This window comes from Carica papaya, chromosome 7, assembly GCF_054855325.1.
Source record: "Carica papaya isolate Zhongbai chromosome 7, ASM5485532v1, whole genome shotgun sequence".
NCBI lineage: Eukaryota > Viridiplantae > Streptophyta > Magnoliopsida > Brassicales > Caricaceae > Carica > Carica papaya.
The window spans coordinates 7863168-7876901 of record NC_142315.1 but is presented as its reverse complement, the minus strand read 5'-3'; the positions used below and the strand labels follow the sequence as shown (position 1 = coordinate 7876901).

At 33.9% G+C, this 13734-nt stretch overlaps 1 protein-coding gene across 5 annotated transcripts in view; it reads left to right on the top strand.

The window, feature by feature from the left end:
* The first annotated feature begins 911 nt into the window (after window positions 1-911).
* The window catches only part of LOC110812459 (MUS308 and mammalian DNA polymerase-like protein), a 51072-nt gene continuing 38249 nt past the window's right edge, over window positions 912-13734 (top strand). For 2 of the 5 annotated variants that reach the window (XM_088207125.1, XM_088207126.1), the window contains exons 1-13: window positions 914-1158; window positions 1865-2298; window positions 2492-2726; window positions 2804-3721; window positions 4656-4720; window positions 4903-5008; window positions 5094-5294; window positions 5426-5626; window positions 10693-10854; window positions 10961-11200; window positions 11416-11628; window positions 12261-12611; window positions 12690-12842. In XM_088207125.1, the coding sequence (XP_088063251.1) occupies window positions 1123-1158; window positions 1865-2298; window positions 2492-2726; window positions 2804-3721; window positions 4656-4720; window positions 4903-5008; window positions 5094-5294; window positions 5426-5626; window positions 10693-10854; window positions 10961-11200; window positions 11416-11628; window positions 12261-12611; window positions 12690-12842 (3315 nt within the window). In that variant the 5' untranslated portion in view covers window positions 914-1122. Of the gene's footprint in view, window positions 1159-1864; window positions 2299-2491; window positions 2727-2803; window positions 3722-4655; window positions 4721-4902; window positions 5009-5093; window positions 5295-5425; window positions 5627-10692; window positions 10855-10960; window positions 11201-11415; window positions 11629-12260; window positions 12612-12689; window positions 12843-13734 lie in introns of all 5 variants that reach the window. The other 3 variants (XM_088207124.1, XM_088207123.1, XM_088207127.1) reach the window with 2 other exon arrangements.

Below are 13734 nucleotides of genomic sequence, written 5' to 3'. Positions count from 1 at the left end.
ATTTAGTTCATGCGTAGGAGATACATCCCTATGGACCTCTAGGAGTACCAGTAAAAAGGTAAGAAAGGAAAATTATCGTTTATTTTTCACTTGTGTGTGAAATTGCAAAGTTGTATGAATAGTGGTCTTCATAGGTTTATTTTTTAAAAAAACTCATAATGGTAAGTATGAAATAAATGTTTTTTTTCTATGATAAATGAAGTTACTTAAATTAATGGCTCTATTAGTTGTTTTGTGATTTTTACTAATCTTTATTTTCCATATAAATGATTAACGTGATATTCTTATTGGGTTAATGTAGCTTACTATTCTATTAATTATTTTAGATCAAGAGGATCTGGATCTACACCCCAATCAATAAGAAAGTTGTGAATAGTTTATCTCTCGAACCCCTTTAAGAGCTAGTGGAGGTTAACCCCTAATACATTTATTTATTTGTTTTAAATTATTTATTTTTATTAGTCACTGTAGTAGAGTCATTTTGGTAACTCTTAGGTATTCTAGTTTATTATGTAAAAAATATAAACTCTAATATTATAATTCAATTTCACATTTAAATTATAAATCTACTTCCTTTAAGTTATGTGCTTTTACACATGAGTTTATTGATAAAATTGAATTAATTAATTTCAATATTTTTAGTAAAATTATTAAGTTTTTAATTTTATTTTTTTCATAATTTAAATAAAAAAGAGAAATAATGAAATGTTAAGTTTATTTAATTATTTTATTTTAAAAGATATTTACCAAAAAATAACCCATAAAATAATTTTTAAAGTTTCAAGAAGATTAAAATATTAAAATTTCAAAAATTGAAATGAAACTTTTCTTTTGAGACAACCACTAAAGTATCCAATTTGTTTTTTTTTTTTAATTCTTTTTGGAGAATTACTTAATTGGTTCAATCAAACAGTGCCTCTTAAAAAAAGAGACTCTCAGACGGTAATCGTTTTGAATGAATTCTTCTCCGTTCACCAGCGTCCTCTCGGCGCTCGTTGTAAAAATTTGAACAGCGGACGACGTCGTATTTAATGCATAAGGAGCACCAGGAGGTGCTAAGTAGCCGAGGGATAGAGAAAATTAGGGCTCCGCGGATCACCTAGACCTGTCCTCCATCCGGTGATGGCGTCTGATTCCTCAAGGACGCGAATCGATCAGGTCCTTTCTTAATCCGGCAGTTCTTTTCAAACCCTCGATGCTTGCAATGTTCACTTTATATTTGAATTCTTTCTATACATTGATATACGTACACAAGCACTGATACGATTATCTTTGATACTGAATCAAGAAGTTTCGTTATCCGAGCCTCTTTTTTTATAACTTTTAAATCTTTAATATATTCTTGTAAACTCTGTTACTAATCTCCGAGGCAGCTCTGATGAAGTAGAATTTCTTTGTGAATTTGAATTCCATTTCGATACTGATATTTCTGCAGAGAATATATTTGGCTTTGAGAAACTGGAAAGCAGGATAAATTGTGGTTTTGAACAGATTTGCTTTGTTGTTTTGTAGTAAAAATGAAGAAATGGTATTCAGTGCCCGTGGAAGGATTTTTTTTTTTCAAGAAAAATGGATTAATATGCACAGAGGAATGCTTCCCACGATCAAACTTGTGTACAATAAAGAATTCAGTCAATTCTAATTAGTGCTTTCTTGGGTCTTAAAAATGACACTGGCAATATCTGATTTAATGTTTGTAGGAAATAAGTTAAAAAGAATATTGTAAATGAGAACTGGAGAAGTTACAGTTTCAGAGCTAGGCTACGCTCATCATGTTCATGAACAGAAAGAGAGCATGAAAAATTCTTTTTATTGAAGTTTCTTTTGGCGTGAATTTTATTTGTTTGTTGGATATTGTTTATAGTTCTTTGCATCGAGGAAGAGGAAATCTCTATCACCTGGTCTCAAGTCTGGAAGAGTTGGAAAAAATGCAAAAGTAACAGTCTGTTCGCCTAGTGCCAAGGGTAGTTTGGACGATTATTTGAAAGTCCCACTGGATGATAACAATGCTGCAAAGTCTTCGTACAAAGCTTCTGGATCATTAACTAGGAAGGATGCAGTTAAAAGAACTTTGGTTTCAGAGATCAACAAATTGCCTGAGGCTGACAAAGAGAAAAAACAGGCCTCTATACCCACTCACATACACATGGAAGCTTCAGGAGTAGAAGGAACTCTGAAGAGAGCATCTCAAAATTCTGGAGCCCAAGATTTTGTAAAAGGTTGCTCAGTTTCCACTGACGACGCAGAAAACTTGGAACTAAAGCAGTTTGCCACTGATTTTTTGTCTCTTTATTGTAGGTAATGTACCTCAATTTAGGGAGCATCTAGGTATTTTGTTATTTCCAATATCTGTTTAGCTGTTGCTTAAGGGTGTCTTATGCTTCTATAGTTTTTTCATTATAAATTAGTTGCTTCCCAACATCTGCCTCTCCCCTTTTTTTTATCTCGGATCCTGCATATAATGCAAGTTATAATTCTGTATTATTTGCAGTGAACTTCAGTCAAGTTTAATCTCATGTTCAGGATCAGAGGCAAATGATTATAAGATACTAGGTAGCCCGTCTCTGATGGTTGGAGAAGATAAAGCATCCAAGAAAAAGAATTCTATGTCCAGTCAGTTACAAGCAGACAACCTTATGGCTTATCCTAATCAGAAGAATCTCAAAAATATGCCTTCTGGTTTTACTTATAAAATCAAGGAATTTGCATGCAGTTCACTGAAACAGGTAAACTACTATAAACTAGTCTATTTTCATGTTCGAAATTTGTTGGTTGGGATTGTTCTACCTATTATTGTTACTAGTACTGCTGTTGGCATACTGGGCAGGTGATTGACAGTGAGGTTCCCATTGATCTTCCATCTAGCTTGAGAAAGTGCAATAAAGCATCTAAATCATTTGTAAATACCAATGAATGCCACACACCTGGATCATCCATTATTAAAATGTGTGCTCTTGAGACCCCAAAGTCTGCTCGTGGAAGCTCCATATTTTCACCTGGAGAAGGTTTCTGGAATGAAGCAATTCAAGTTGCTGATGGCTTGTTCCTTCAAACTGATAGCTTTGCTGCCGCAGAAATCAAATATGGAAATAACCAATATGAGACAAATAATTCATACAGTTTAAAGAATATGGATTGCGATGAAAAGATGAAGATACCTGCTGAAGGTGAGAGCAGAGTTCAAGGTGTCAGAGTTGGTGTTTCTTTGCCCTTATTAGAGAAGCGTAAGAAAGATAATGATAAAGAGGTGTCCCCCTTACCTGTGAAGCACTTTGATTTTTTATCTGAGGACAAAAATGGGGATGGGAGTAGTCCACGTCCTTGTGTTGCAGATACTTTAGAAGATGTTGCATGTAGAGATAATGAACTATCTGAATGTGGCTCTGTAATTTGTAAAGTTCCCCAACCTGTTGTGAATTTAGAGCAAAATTGTGACGTTCAGACAACTGAACAAATTCTTAGTGTGCAAGAGAGGACTTTTGATCATCCGATGCTTGAAGGGAAAGTGGATTTATCAACTCAAGATAATAATGCTCTTTTTATGTCCAATTCGTCAATTAATGACATCAGGAAACCAGTTGGTAACGGTGAATCTGATGAAGCCAGCACGCTGTCAAGTTTCATGATGCATAAGAACAATTTAGAACTTAGCAACTGGCTTCCTTCAGAAATATGCAACATATATAGAAAGAAAGGAATTTCAAAGTTGTATCCTTGGCAGGTACTATTATACTTTGAGCTGGAGTTAGATGTGACTAGATTTATTTATTAGTTGATTGGGGATGAAATTTTATGTTATTAATTTGGTAAATATGGTGATGCACAATTTTGGAGACCCAAAATTGGAAGGACCACAATATTAAGGAATATTTATGTAGCTTTAATGGTTTGTCATTATTACGAACACTTTCTTACCTCACTGCTAATTTAGGTTTATTGTTTCTAAGAAGTTCTGTTTCTTGTTTGATTAGAATTCATATTTTATATTCTATTTATAATAGTATATCTAGAAACCCTATAAATATACAGGTGATACCCTAATATTCAGAAAAATGATTATGAATAAGATATGCACATATTCTCTCATGATTTACTGCTTGCCAATCTTGTGATTATGATTTCATTTTCAATTTTTGTGATTGTGAATTTCTTTTTTCAATTTTTCTGTCTTTATATAGTTTTTTTTAACCATGCTACATCATGTAGTAGCTAGTATAAATGGATTTGTTTTTTGGCTTGTGGATATTTGTTTCTGATATCTAATGTGGGAGATCAAGCAAACTGTAAACTTATACTTCATTTTTTCTTCTGTTTGATCGTTATTTATTTATTTTTATTATTCTTATTCCCTATCAATAACACACATGATAACAAATGGCACAATATATGCATACGCGTCTTTGTGTGCTGGACTTAACTCTTCGCCCTTGACTGTTAATGCCATTGGTTTTTAACTGAAATTTATTGCCTTTCGGTTATAATTTTTTCCTATATGGATTATCTGGTATTCAACTCCTGGCTTTAATTCCTTTTACTTAAAGCAAAGAATGTTTGTTTTTCCAGGACAGTTTTATCATGAGAAGAACTTAAAACAATTATCTCATCCATGTCTTTCATAGCTAAACTCACAGTCTTTAAGTATTTCTCATTTTCAGGTTGAGTGCCTTCAGGTTGATGGTGTTTTGCAGAGAAGAAATCTTGTATATTGTGCATCAACAAGGTACTTTCCATTGATGATATTCTGCCAATTTAAACATGTGCTTTGATAGCCACTGTCTGTTATGCTGGAAATATTGCCAAATAATGCAAATGCGAATTACTGAGGAAGTTACTTTTGGGTTCTTATGGTGTTTGAGTGGCATCTAATAAACACATTGCTTTATTTTGCTCTGGTTGCCACAGTGCTGGTAAAAGTTTTGTTGCAGAGATATTGATGTTGCGCCAGGTGATATCAAGTGGAAAAATGGCACTGCTTGTGCTTCCATATGTATCAATCTGTGCAGAAAAGGTAATTTTTAAGTTTCCACCTGAAAGTAGAAGCACAAAATAATTTCTTTTCATCTTATGTTCTATATATAATAAATTGTGTTCAGGCAGAGCATCTTGAACTCCTCCTTGAGCCACTTGGTAAGCATGTCCGGAGTTATTATGGAATTCATGGTGGTGGAACACTTCCTAAAGATACTTCCGTAGCTGTCTGCACAATAGAGAAGGCGAACTCTTTGATAAATCGTTTGCTAGAAGAGGGTCGGTTGTCTGAAATTGGGATTATCATTATAGATGAACTGCACATGGTATTTCTTAACATCAATCATTTGTAGATATGTTGCATGCTTCCCTAAATTTTTTTTCCCTAATTGTTCTTTCTAGGTTTTACCTTGGCAGTATTAATGTATAGGGTATTTCATCCTATGGCTATTCACAGGTTGGTGATCAAAGCAGGGGTTATCTTCTGGAACTTATGTTAACGAAGCTTCGTTATGCGGGTGGAGAAGGCTCTTCTGAAACAAGTAGTGGTGAAAGTTCAGGCCCGAGTGGCTCTAAGGTTGATGCTCTGAGTGGCATACAAATGGTGGGGATGAGTGCTACCATGCCAAATGTTGCAGCAGTTGCTGACTGGCTTCAAGTAAGCAGAACCTCTAAACATCAATTTTCCTTCCTTGCTCTTGCATTTTCCTTATCTCTGTGAAAACTGTGCAATGTCTCCAACTCCATATCTCCTCCTCTTCTTGTACTTATTTACCAAAAATTTGAATTTTTTTAATTTTTAAAGATAAAACGACATTGCCATTATGGGACAGAGTTTTCCAGGTGTTCAGTAGTGTTTCAGGTTTGCAGACGCAATCATATAACATCTCTAGATATTTGTTATGAGTTTTCACATGTTTGAGTCCTGTGCCTGACTTTTTCTCCATTGTGATGTGGCTTGGAGACTATGGGCCAGGCCTTATGAGATATTTGGAGCAAGTTGGTTTTTCTTCCCCAGCCCTTATGTCTTTATTTCTTCTTGGTTATGTTGTTTTGGCAGAAACAGGGATTAGAAGATATGGAGAAGGGCTGTTTTTTTTGTGTTTGTGAGTGTTATGGTTGGAAACAAATACTAGAGTTATTTAAAGACGAATCTCAAACCCCTTTTGTATGGACAAATTAGTTTTTTCATGGCTCTTGGGACTTTGGGTGAAGGTTCATTGTTTTTTGAGGGTCTCTTGTTATTTTGCAAAGAGATTGGGCTGCTATGTCGTGTTGTTTTCCTTTTCTTTTTTCCCTATTGTTTATGTTATTCTGAAGTTGTTCGAGGAGGATCTATTATAATTTTTTTCCAATATTATTTCATTTTCTTTTCCTAATGTTTCTCTTATCTAAAAGAATACTAATTTTTTTGGGATAAAAGTATAGATAAGTATTATTTACAATGGTTCCAAGGGTGTACCACTCATATACAACATATTTATAAGTCAATTAAATGATCAATGACATTCCTAAATTCTTTCAATCTATTAACGTCATGACCCACTATAGAACCAAAAGTATGAAACCATTTATCCCTAATGTTAACCATCTCTTTCTCCATACCCTCAAAAGCTCTAACATTCATTTCTTTTCAAACAACCCAAAAGATAGATAATTAAAAAGAAAAATGCCCAAGCCCATAACTTGTCTCTCACTGAACCTGCAATTGCTCAGTTGATCCCCAGGAGCCTGTACACCATAGTTCATATGTTGTAAAAAATTGGGCATCACAACAGAATGTGATTACAGGATTCCACATCCCTTTTACATAAGAAACACCGATTAACTAAAAGAACATTATTTTTATTATCAAGAATTTCATTATATGCCTCAATTTGGTTTTGAGGTGGTTAACATATGCAATTATAACGAATCTTGCTTTGGCAAACATTACATAGTAGTTAAGGAATGTAAGTACGATATTGCATTATGTGTATGACTTAAATGGTTCCTCACAGCGCTTACCTCTCACTGCTTGCTCATCTTTGTATGTGTAAGTTATGGATGACTATTGCATTCACAACCTATGGGTACTCATACTGCCCAGCCTGGATCAAGGCTGTTTTTTTCTTCAAGAATGTGCTTCTGTCGGTATCGGTTGAAACTTACAAAAATTAAGAGTTGATTAATTTCAGGTTTTGATACATGTTCATATGATTTGACCTCACCAGACTTGGGGATACATATATTTACTGAATATGCAAAATTATAAAAAATATTAATATATAAGTTTATTTCTGTATAATATATTTTTGTTTATAATATATGTATTTTCTACAGAGTTAGAGCAGTTTGGGTGCAGGTTGGATATTTTAAATGTCCAAACGTGGGGCGACTGATATAAACATTGTTTTTCCTTTATTAGAATTTGGTATATAATTGAAATTGGAGTCAGACCCGAGTATATTATTTCAAATTATCCTGTTGCCATCCATTTATGACTGCATAAAAGTAGTGAACTTAGTAAGTTATAGGGGCTAGCTTCATGTTTTGGTTTTTCTGTTTATCCATTTCGTAGTCCCAATCAAGACTGAGGCTTAGTTATGAAAATTAGGTATTAGAGCCTGGTTTTTTATATTCTTGTATTATGCAGAACATAGAAACCTCTACTATTCAAGTCTGCTTGTGTTTCGACCTTTGTTGTGGGAGTTTTGCTCTACAAAGATCCCATCAGGGGTGAATCTTAAGGGATGGGAGGTCCTTGAGCATGAATCTTTAAACTATTTAACAATCATATATATTGTCAATTGCCTACATATTTGACTATATTCATTTCCTGATAGTTTTCTCATTTTATTTAGCTTCAAGTATTTGATCTTAGAATAGGCATTTGAATGCTGAATTGTTGATTTCATACTTTGTTAGGGTTTGATATGCCTAAAAGTATAGGACTAAATTCATTGTTTGGTAACTAAAAAATAAACATCGCACAGAAAGAAAAATGTTGCATCTTTGGAAAACTTAATGAAATGTTGCATCTTTGGAAAACTTAATGAAATGTTGCATCTCTAAACAAATCGCAAATTTTGATTTTATGAAATAACAAGAGTACCCTTAACTTTTCTCAACTTTTCAGCCATAAACATTTTCTCTTTTTTAACACACACAAATTCATAATCAAACTGAAGTAGATTTTTTTTTATATTACTAGTAACTGATTAATATTCTGAAATGAATTTAAATTTAATAAATTAATTAATTATAACAAAAAATATAATTAAGTCTTTAGCCGATAATTCTTTAGTAACTTTTCTCAACTTTTCAGCCATAAACATTTTCTCTTTTTTCAGTCATGAAGCTTATTTGGTAATTATCGACTAAAGATTTAGTTATATTTTTTGTTATGATTAATTAATTTATTAAATTTAGATTCATTTCAGAATATTAATCAGTTACTGGTAATATAAAAAAAAATCTACTTCAGTTTGATTATGAATTTATGTGTGTTTATTAACTCATTATTAAATTTATCATTTCAAATATTATTAAAATTATTAATTCTTAATTCTATACTTAAAATTCTTGCAAATATAAAACTTAATATGATGACGTTTAGGTAATTGATCATTATTTTTGTCATTACCAATCCCATAGACACCAAACACAGGACTTTTCTTTGTTATGTTATGTTTTGTTTAGCTCTATGAAATTCTATTATTGTCCCATGGTGAGCCAAGTCCTTCCTTTGTTGACAAAGTTGATTATCATCAAGATGCGATGAAATAGGTAATTAAGTGAAAACTAAATATGAGAAATCTTTGAAATCTCAATATGAGTTTTTGGGTTGGCAACAATTTTTAGATTGTTTAGTTCTCCAATTGACTTGTATCCACTTTATTAATTCTCAATTTTAAGAAGTTAAATCTTTTAGCTAAAGTGAAAACTATACATTGTCTTTTGATGGCAAAAGCATAGTCAATATTGTCACTACTTTTAATGGCTGAAGTATGACTACTTTCGCTAGACTTAATTTCTCACAAACCTAGACCAATGCTTTCTAACTGGATGCAACACAATCACTTCTCCTAAACTTAGTCTGCCATGAAAGTTTAGGCCCTCTACATCATTTACAAAGAGTTCCCTATGCCTTTTTATTTTTTAGTAACTAAAGTAAAAACGGTCCTGTTTAGACTTTTGTTCCTACTAAGCATAGTCGCATGAAGATTTCTCTACAAAAGAATTTCACGCACCCAGGAATTAGTGAGAGCATAATAGCTCTTAATTTTAATGCTCATATTCACTCATTTTCTGTCATTCTTGTGGGTGAACTTCCTTGGTGCTCTTATTTATATGAAGGGGTGTCTTAACAGATGGAAATTGAAATGATATTACCTATAAAATGAACTTGCAATTTCAGGTCAGATTTGCTGTGTTTCCGTGTAGATGAACTGGTGCATGCAGAATAAACTAACTCAAAGTATTGGTACCTTAGACAAATCAGCTGAAATTCAAGATTCTTAGCTGTTAGAAGATTTAAATTACAAATTTTGTTTCCATTTTTAATCAAACGGTTGATCATTTATAATTTGAACAAACTCATATAGGTTCTAGTTCTTATAAAATTTTTAGCATGAAATTGGTGAATTTGTATTTGAATTAAATACCATATATTATTATTTATCATCACCGAAACGGTATGAAAAGGAACTCAACATGCTTAATGGAGTATCGTGTTGGTTCCCTCTTAAGGTTAGAGTTTTTCTATGAGCTACTACTTTGAATAGGACTAACACCAATTATATTTTATAGAAGTCAGAGTTGTCATAGGGCTCTTTCTCCTGACGTTTGTTTGGTGTGTTTTCAGAGTCCAAGAGCAACTGTCATCTGTTTCTCCATTGTTTTTTGGCCTGGAATTTGTGGATTAGATTATTATTATATTTTTATGTTTGGGTTCGGTTGGCATCTCCCACATTTGGAGATTGTTATCTCTACTTCCCTTTGTTGAATAGGGAGGGCCAAAGAGCACAAGGCATTATGCAGGGGGGACATTTTTTGTAGTTTATTGGTCATTTGATTGGAAATGAATGCTGGAAGTTTTAAGCATCTTTTTCAATTGCAACACATAGTATGGAGGAGGATAATTTCCTTTGGTTCTCTTTGGGTGAAATCTTACAGTTTATGAGGGGTATGTCTTTATATGCTTTGCAAATGAATTATATCTCCATTTCGTATATGTTTTTATTTTTCTAAGTTTGGAGGATATCTGATCATGTCCTTCTCTTTTATAGTTTCTCTTTCCATTCTATAATGTTCTTTTGTAAAGTATTAGAGTATCGTGTCGATGAACTAGATAAGGAGCAGGCCGTATGCTCTTACTCATATGCAGATTGAGGCCACCTGAGTACAAGATTATTCTAGTGTTTCTTTTGCTATATGATAAAGCTTAATATTAATTGTCAATTGTGGATGGAATTTGTTGGACTTTGATGACTTAATCGAGGAAGTTAATGTACTTGATCCAATAGTTTGGGGTTTCAGAAGGAAGATGGAAGGATGTGTTATTCTGTTATTTTTTTTATTTGTATATTAACTTTAGGTTGATCTAGGGTAGGTGAGAGAAACATTTTCACTAAAAATTTTGGCGCTTTTTATATCTTTTCTGGAGGGATGATACTAGGTTATTCCTTCGTCGAATTTATTTTCCTGTTTGATAATTACTACCTTTTGCAACTTTGTGTACAGGCAGCACTGTACCAGACAGATTATCGACCAGTTCCTTTGGAGGAATATATTAAAATTGGTGACTCTATCTATAACAAAAGATTAGAAATTGTTAGAACAATTCCAAAAGCAGCAGACCTTGGTGGTAAAGATCCTGATCATATAGTGGAACTATGCAATGAGGTGACACTGTTTGGGTTGTTCTTTTTAACTTCTGTACTTTAACATTACCCAATATCGTAGCTATAGGAGTTTTTGAAAGGTTATGTGTACTCGGAATGTATCTCAGGTTGTTCAAGAGGGTCATTCAGTGCTAATATTTTGTTCCAGTCGAAAAGGATGCGAGTCAACTGCAAGGCATGTGGCAAAGTTCATCACAAAATTTTCTGTTAGCTTCCGTGAAAATAACAGTGACTTTGTAGACATTGCTTCAGCTATTGATGCCTTGAAAAGGTCTCCAGCTGGAGTTGATCCCATATTAGAAGAAACTCTTCCTTTTGGTGTTGCCTATCATCATGCTGGCCTCACTGTATGCTTTCTCTAGTCTGTTATCACTATTTTCTTTATCTTTTTCCAAGTTAGATCCTGCTATGCATGGTGGGAGTGAGTCTCGGGTCAACAAGTTCTGTTTTTTTTCCACCTTGGTTTCTTCCCAGTTTCTGAGTTTCATTGTAATTAGTTGCTAGTTCTTCTTTATACTCCAATACCTCTGGAAGGGCGAAGTAACTTTTTTGTAACCTTCAGGTTGAGGAAAGAGAGATTGTTGAAAGCTGCTACCGTAGGGGGCTTGTACGTATTTTAACTGCTACATCTACCTTAGCTGCTGGGGTCAATCTCCCAGCTAGAAGGGTCATTTTTCGACAACCAAGGATTGGTCGAGATTTTATTGACGGAACAAGGTACAAACAAATGGCTGGTCGAGCTGGTCGGACTGGAATAGATACAAAGGGAGAAAGTGTATGTTTTGATTGCTTTAAGTATAAGTCTAATTTTGCTGGAGTTTTTACATTCTAGGATGGAGTGCTACTGTTCCCAGAATAAGTTGAGATGAAAAAATGTCTTTCTTCACCTCATTCTTTGTAGTGGCATGTAAAAGACAATTCTGTTGTTTTTCCATTTTATTTGGTATTTAATCTTTTGTTTATTCTTTCATCTATCCTTTGCCATTTTAATCTAGGACATGAACTCCCATCCTCATATTTTCATCTCATGAAGTAAGTCCATGTGTGCATGTGTGTAATACTTTAAGTGAGGACATGAGCTTCCATTTTTTTATTTTCATCTGGCCTAGTCCTTCCATACACACACGTCTGTGGCTGTGGGGCAATGCATGTCTCAATGTGGGTGTCTCTGGGGTGTGTCTATGCTTTTTCCTGGAAATTTGTAATTTAGTCATACTCTGGGCTGGTAAGCTTTCTTCCCAGTGGCTTTTGAAGTAAAAAATGTTTTCAAGATGTTCTGTTTTGCCATTTCTTTGGGATTGAATCTTTTGTTTAATTAATAGTCTACTCTTTTTGTATTTTAAGAACATGAACCTTTACTATCTCCATAAATGATTGATTTTCCTACTTTTATTTTAATCCAACCAGGTGCTTATTTGCAAACCAGAAGAGGTCAAAAGAATTATGGGACTTCTGAATGCAAGCTGTCTGCCATTGTATTCTTGTTTGTCTGAGGATAAGAATGGGATGACTCATGCAATTTTAGAGGTTGTGGCTGGTGGTATTGTTCAGACAGCTAATGACATTCATCGATATGTTAGGTGCACTCTTCTCAATTCTACAAGACCATTTCATGATGTGGTCAAATCAGCCCAAGATTCTCTTCGGTGGTTGTGTCATAGAAAATTTCTTGAATGGAATGAAGATACTAAGTTATACAATACTACTCCTCTGGGACGTGCAGCTTTTGGGAGTTCACTTTGCCCAGAAGAATCACTTGTAAAGATCTCTTCTTTCTATCTCATTATGGTAATTATATTGAGAATTTTTGTAATATTTCATTAATTGGTTTTGAAGGTTGTGCTGGATGATCTTTTGAGAGCTCGAGAAGGATTTGTCCTTGCTTCTGATTTACATGTAGTTTATCTAGTAACGCCAATCAATGTTGATTTTGAGCCAGATTGGGAATTGTATTATGAACGGTTTATGGAGTTGTCTCCACTTGATCAGGTAAGTGGAATAATATAAGGAGAATATTAGCATCACACTTGCACAAGCATGATATGCACAAATGTAGAATGATCAAATTTTTATTTGCCACTTTTTAGTTGATAGAGTGTTTAGAGAGAGTTTGAGCCTTTTTTTTTCTCCTTCCATCTATAATCTCAAGAAAACTTTGTTAATCTCATCAGTCATGCCAGTTGAACTACCGAGAAAGTTCTTGATGGTAGAGAGAAATTCGTAAGACATAATGCTAGAAGAAGTCTGCGACATTTTCGACATCTGGAAATGGTGTGACACAATCATTTTTCTATGTGTCTTCAATAATGAGATTAAGTTAAGATGTTTTATGAATTTTTGTTGATTGAGAGTATAAAAAACCTAGAGTAGAAAGCTTCAAGGAGGGGATTGTAACCTAATCTTCTCAATGGATAGAAACAAGAGGTTGAGGTTTTTAGAGCTGTGCGAATGGAATGGTAGTGGAAAAAGAGAGATGCTGTTTGTGGAGGGTATTGAAGCTGATGCGCACTGGAGATTGTTCTTGGCGATCAACACTATGAGTGGATTAATAACTACAGAAGGAAGTGTTGACAAAATTAGTTTACCAAAGTATCTTATTGATATACTCAAGGAAATGGCAAGACAGCATAAAGACCAGTAAGTACCCAATAGATTCGAATCTCAAGTTGGAAAAAGTAAAAAAAGATGTGGAGGTAGACAAAGAAATGTACCAATGTCTAGTAGGAAGACTTATTTATTTGTTTCACATATGACTAGATATAGCCTATGCAATAAGTTTATTAGTCAGTTTATGCATAATCCAAGAAAAGTCCATTTACAGGCAGTTCACCGAGTGTTTCAGTACCTTAAAGGCATAGCAGATAAAAATTTTTTTTCAAAA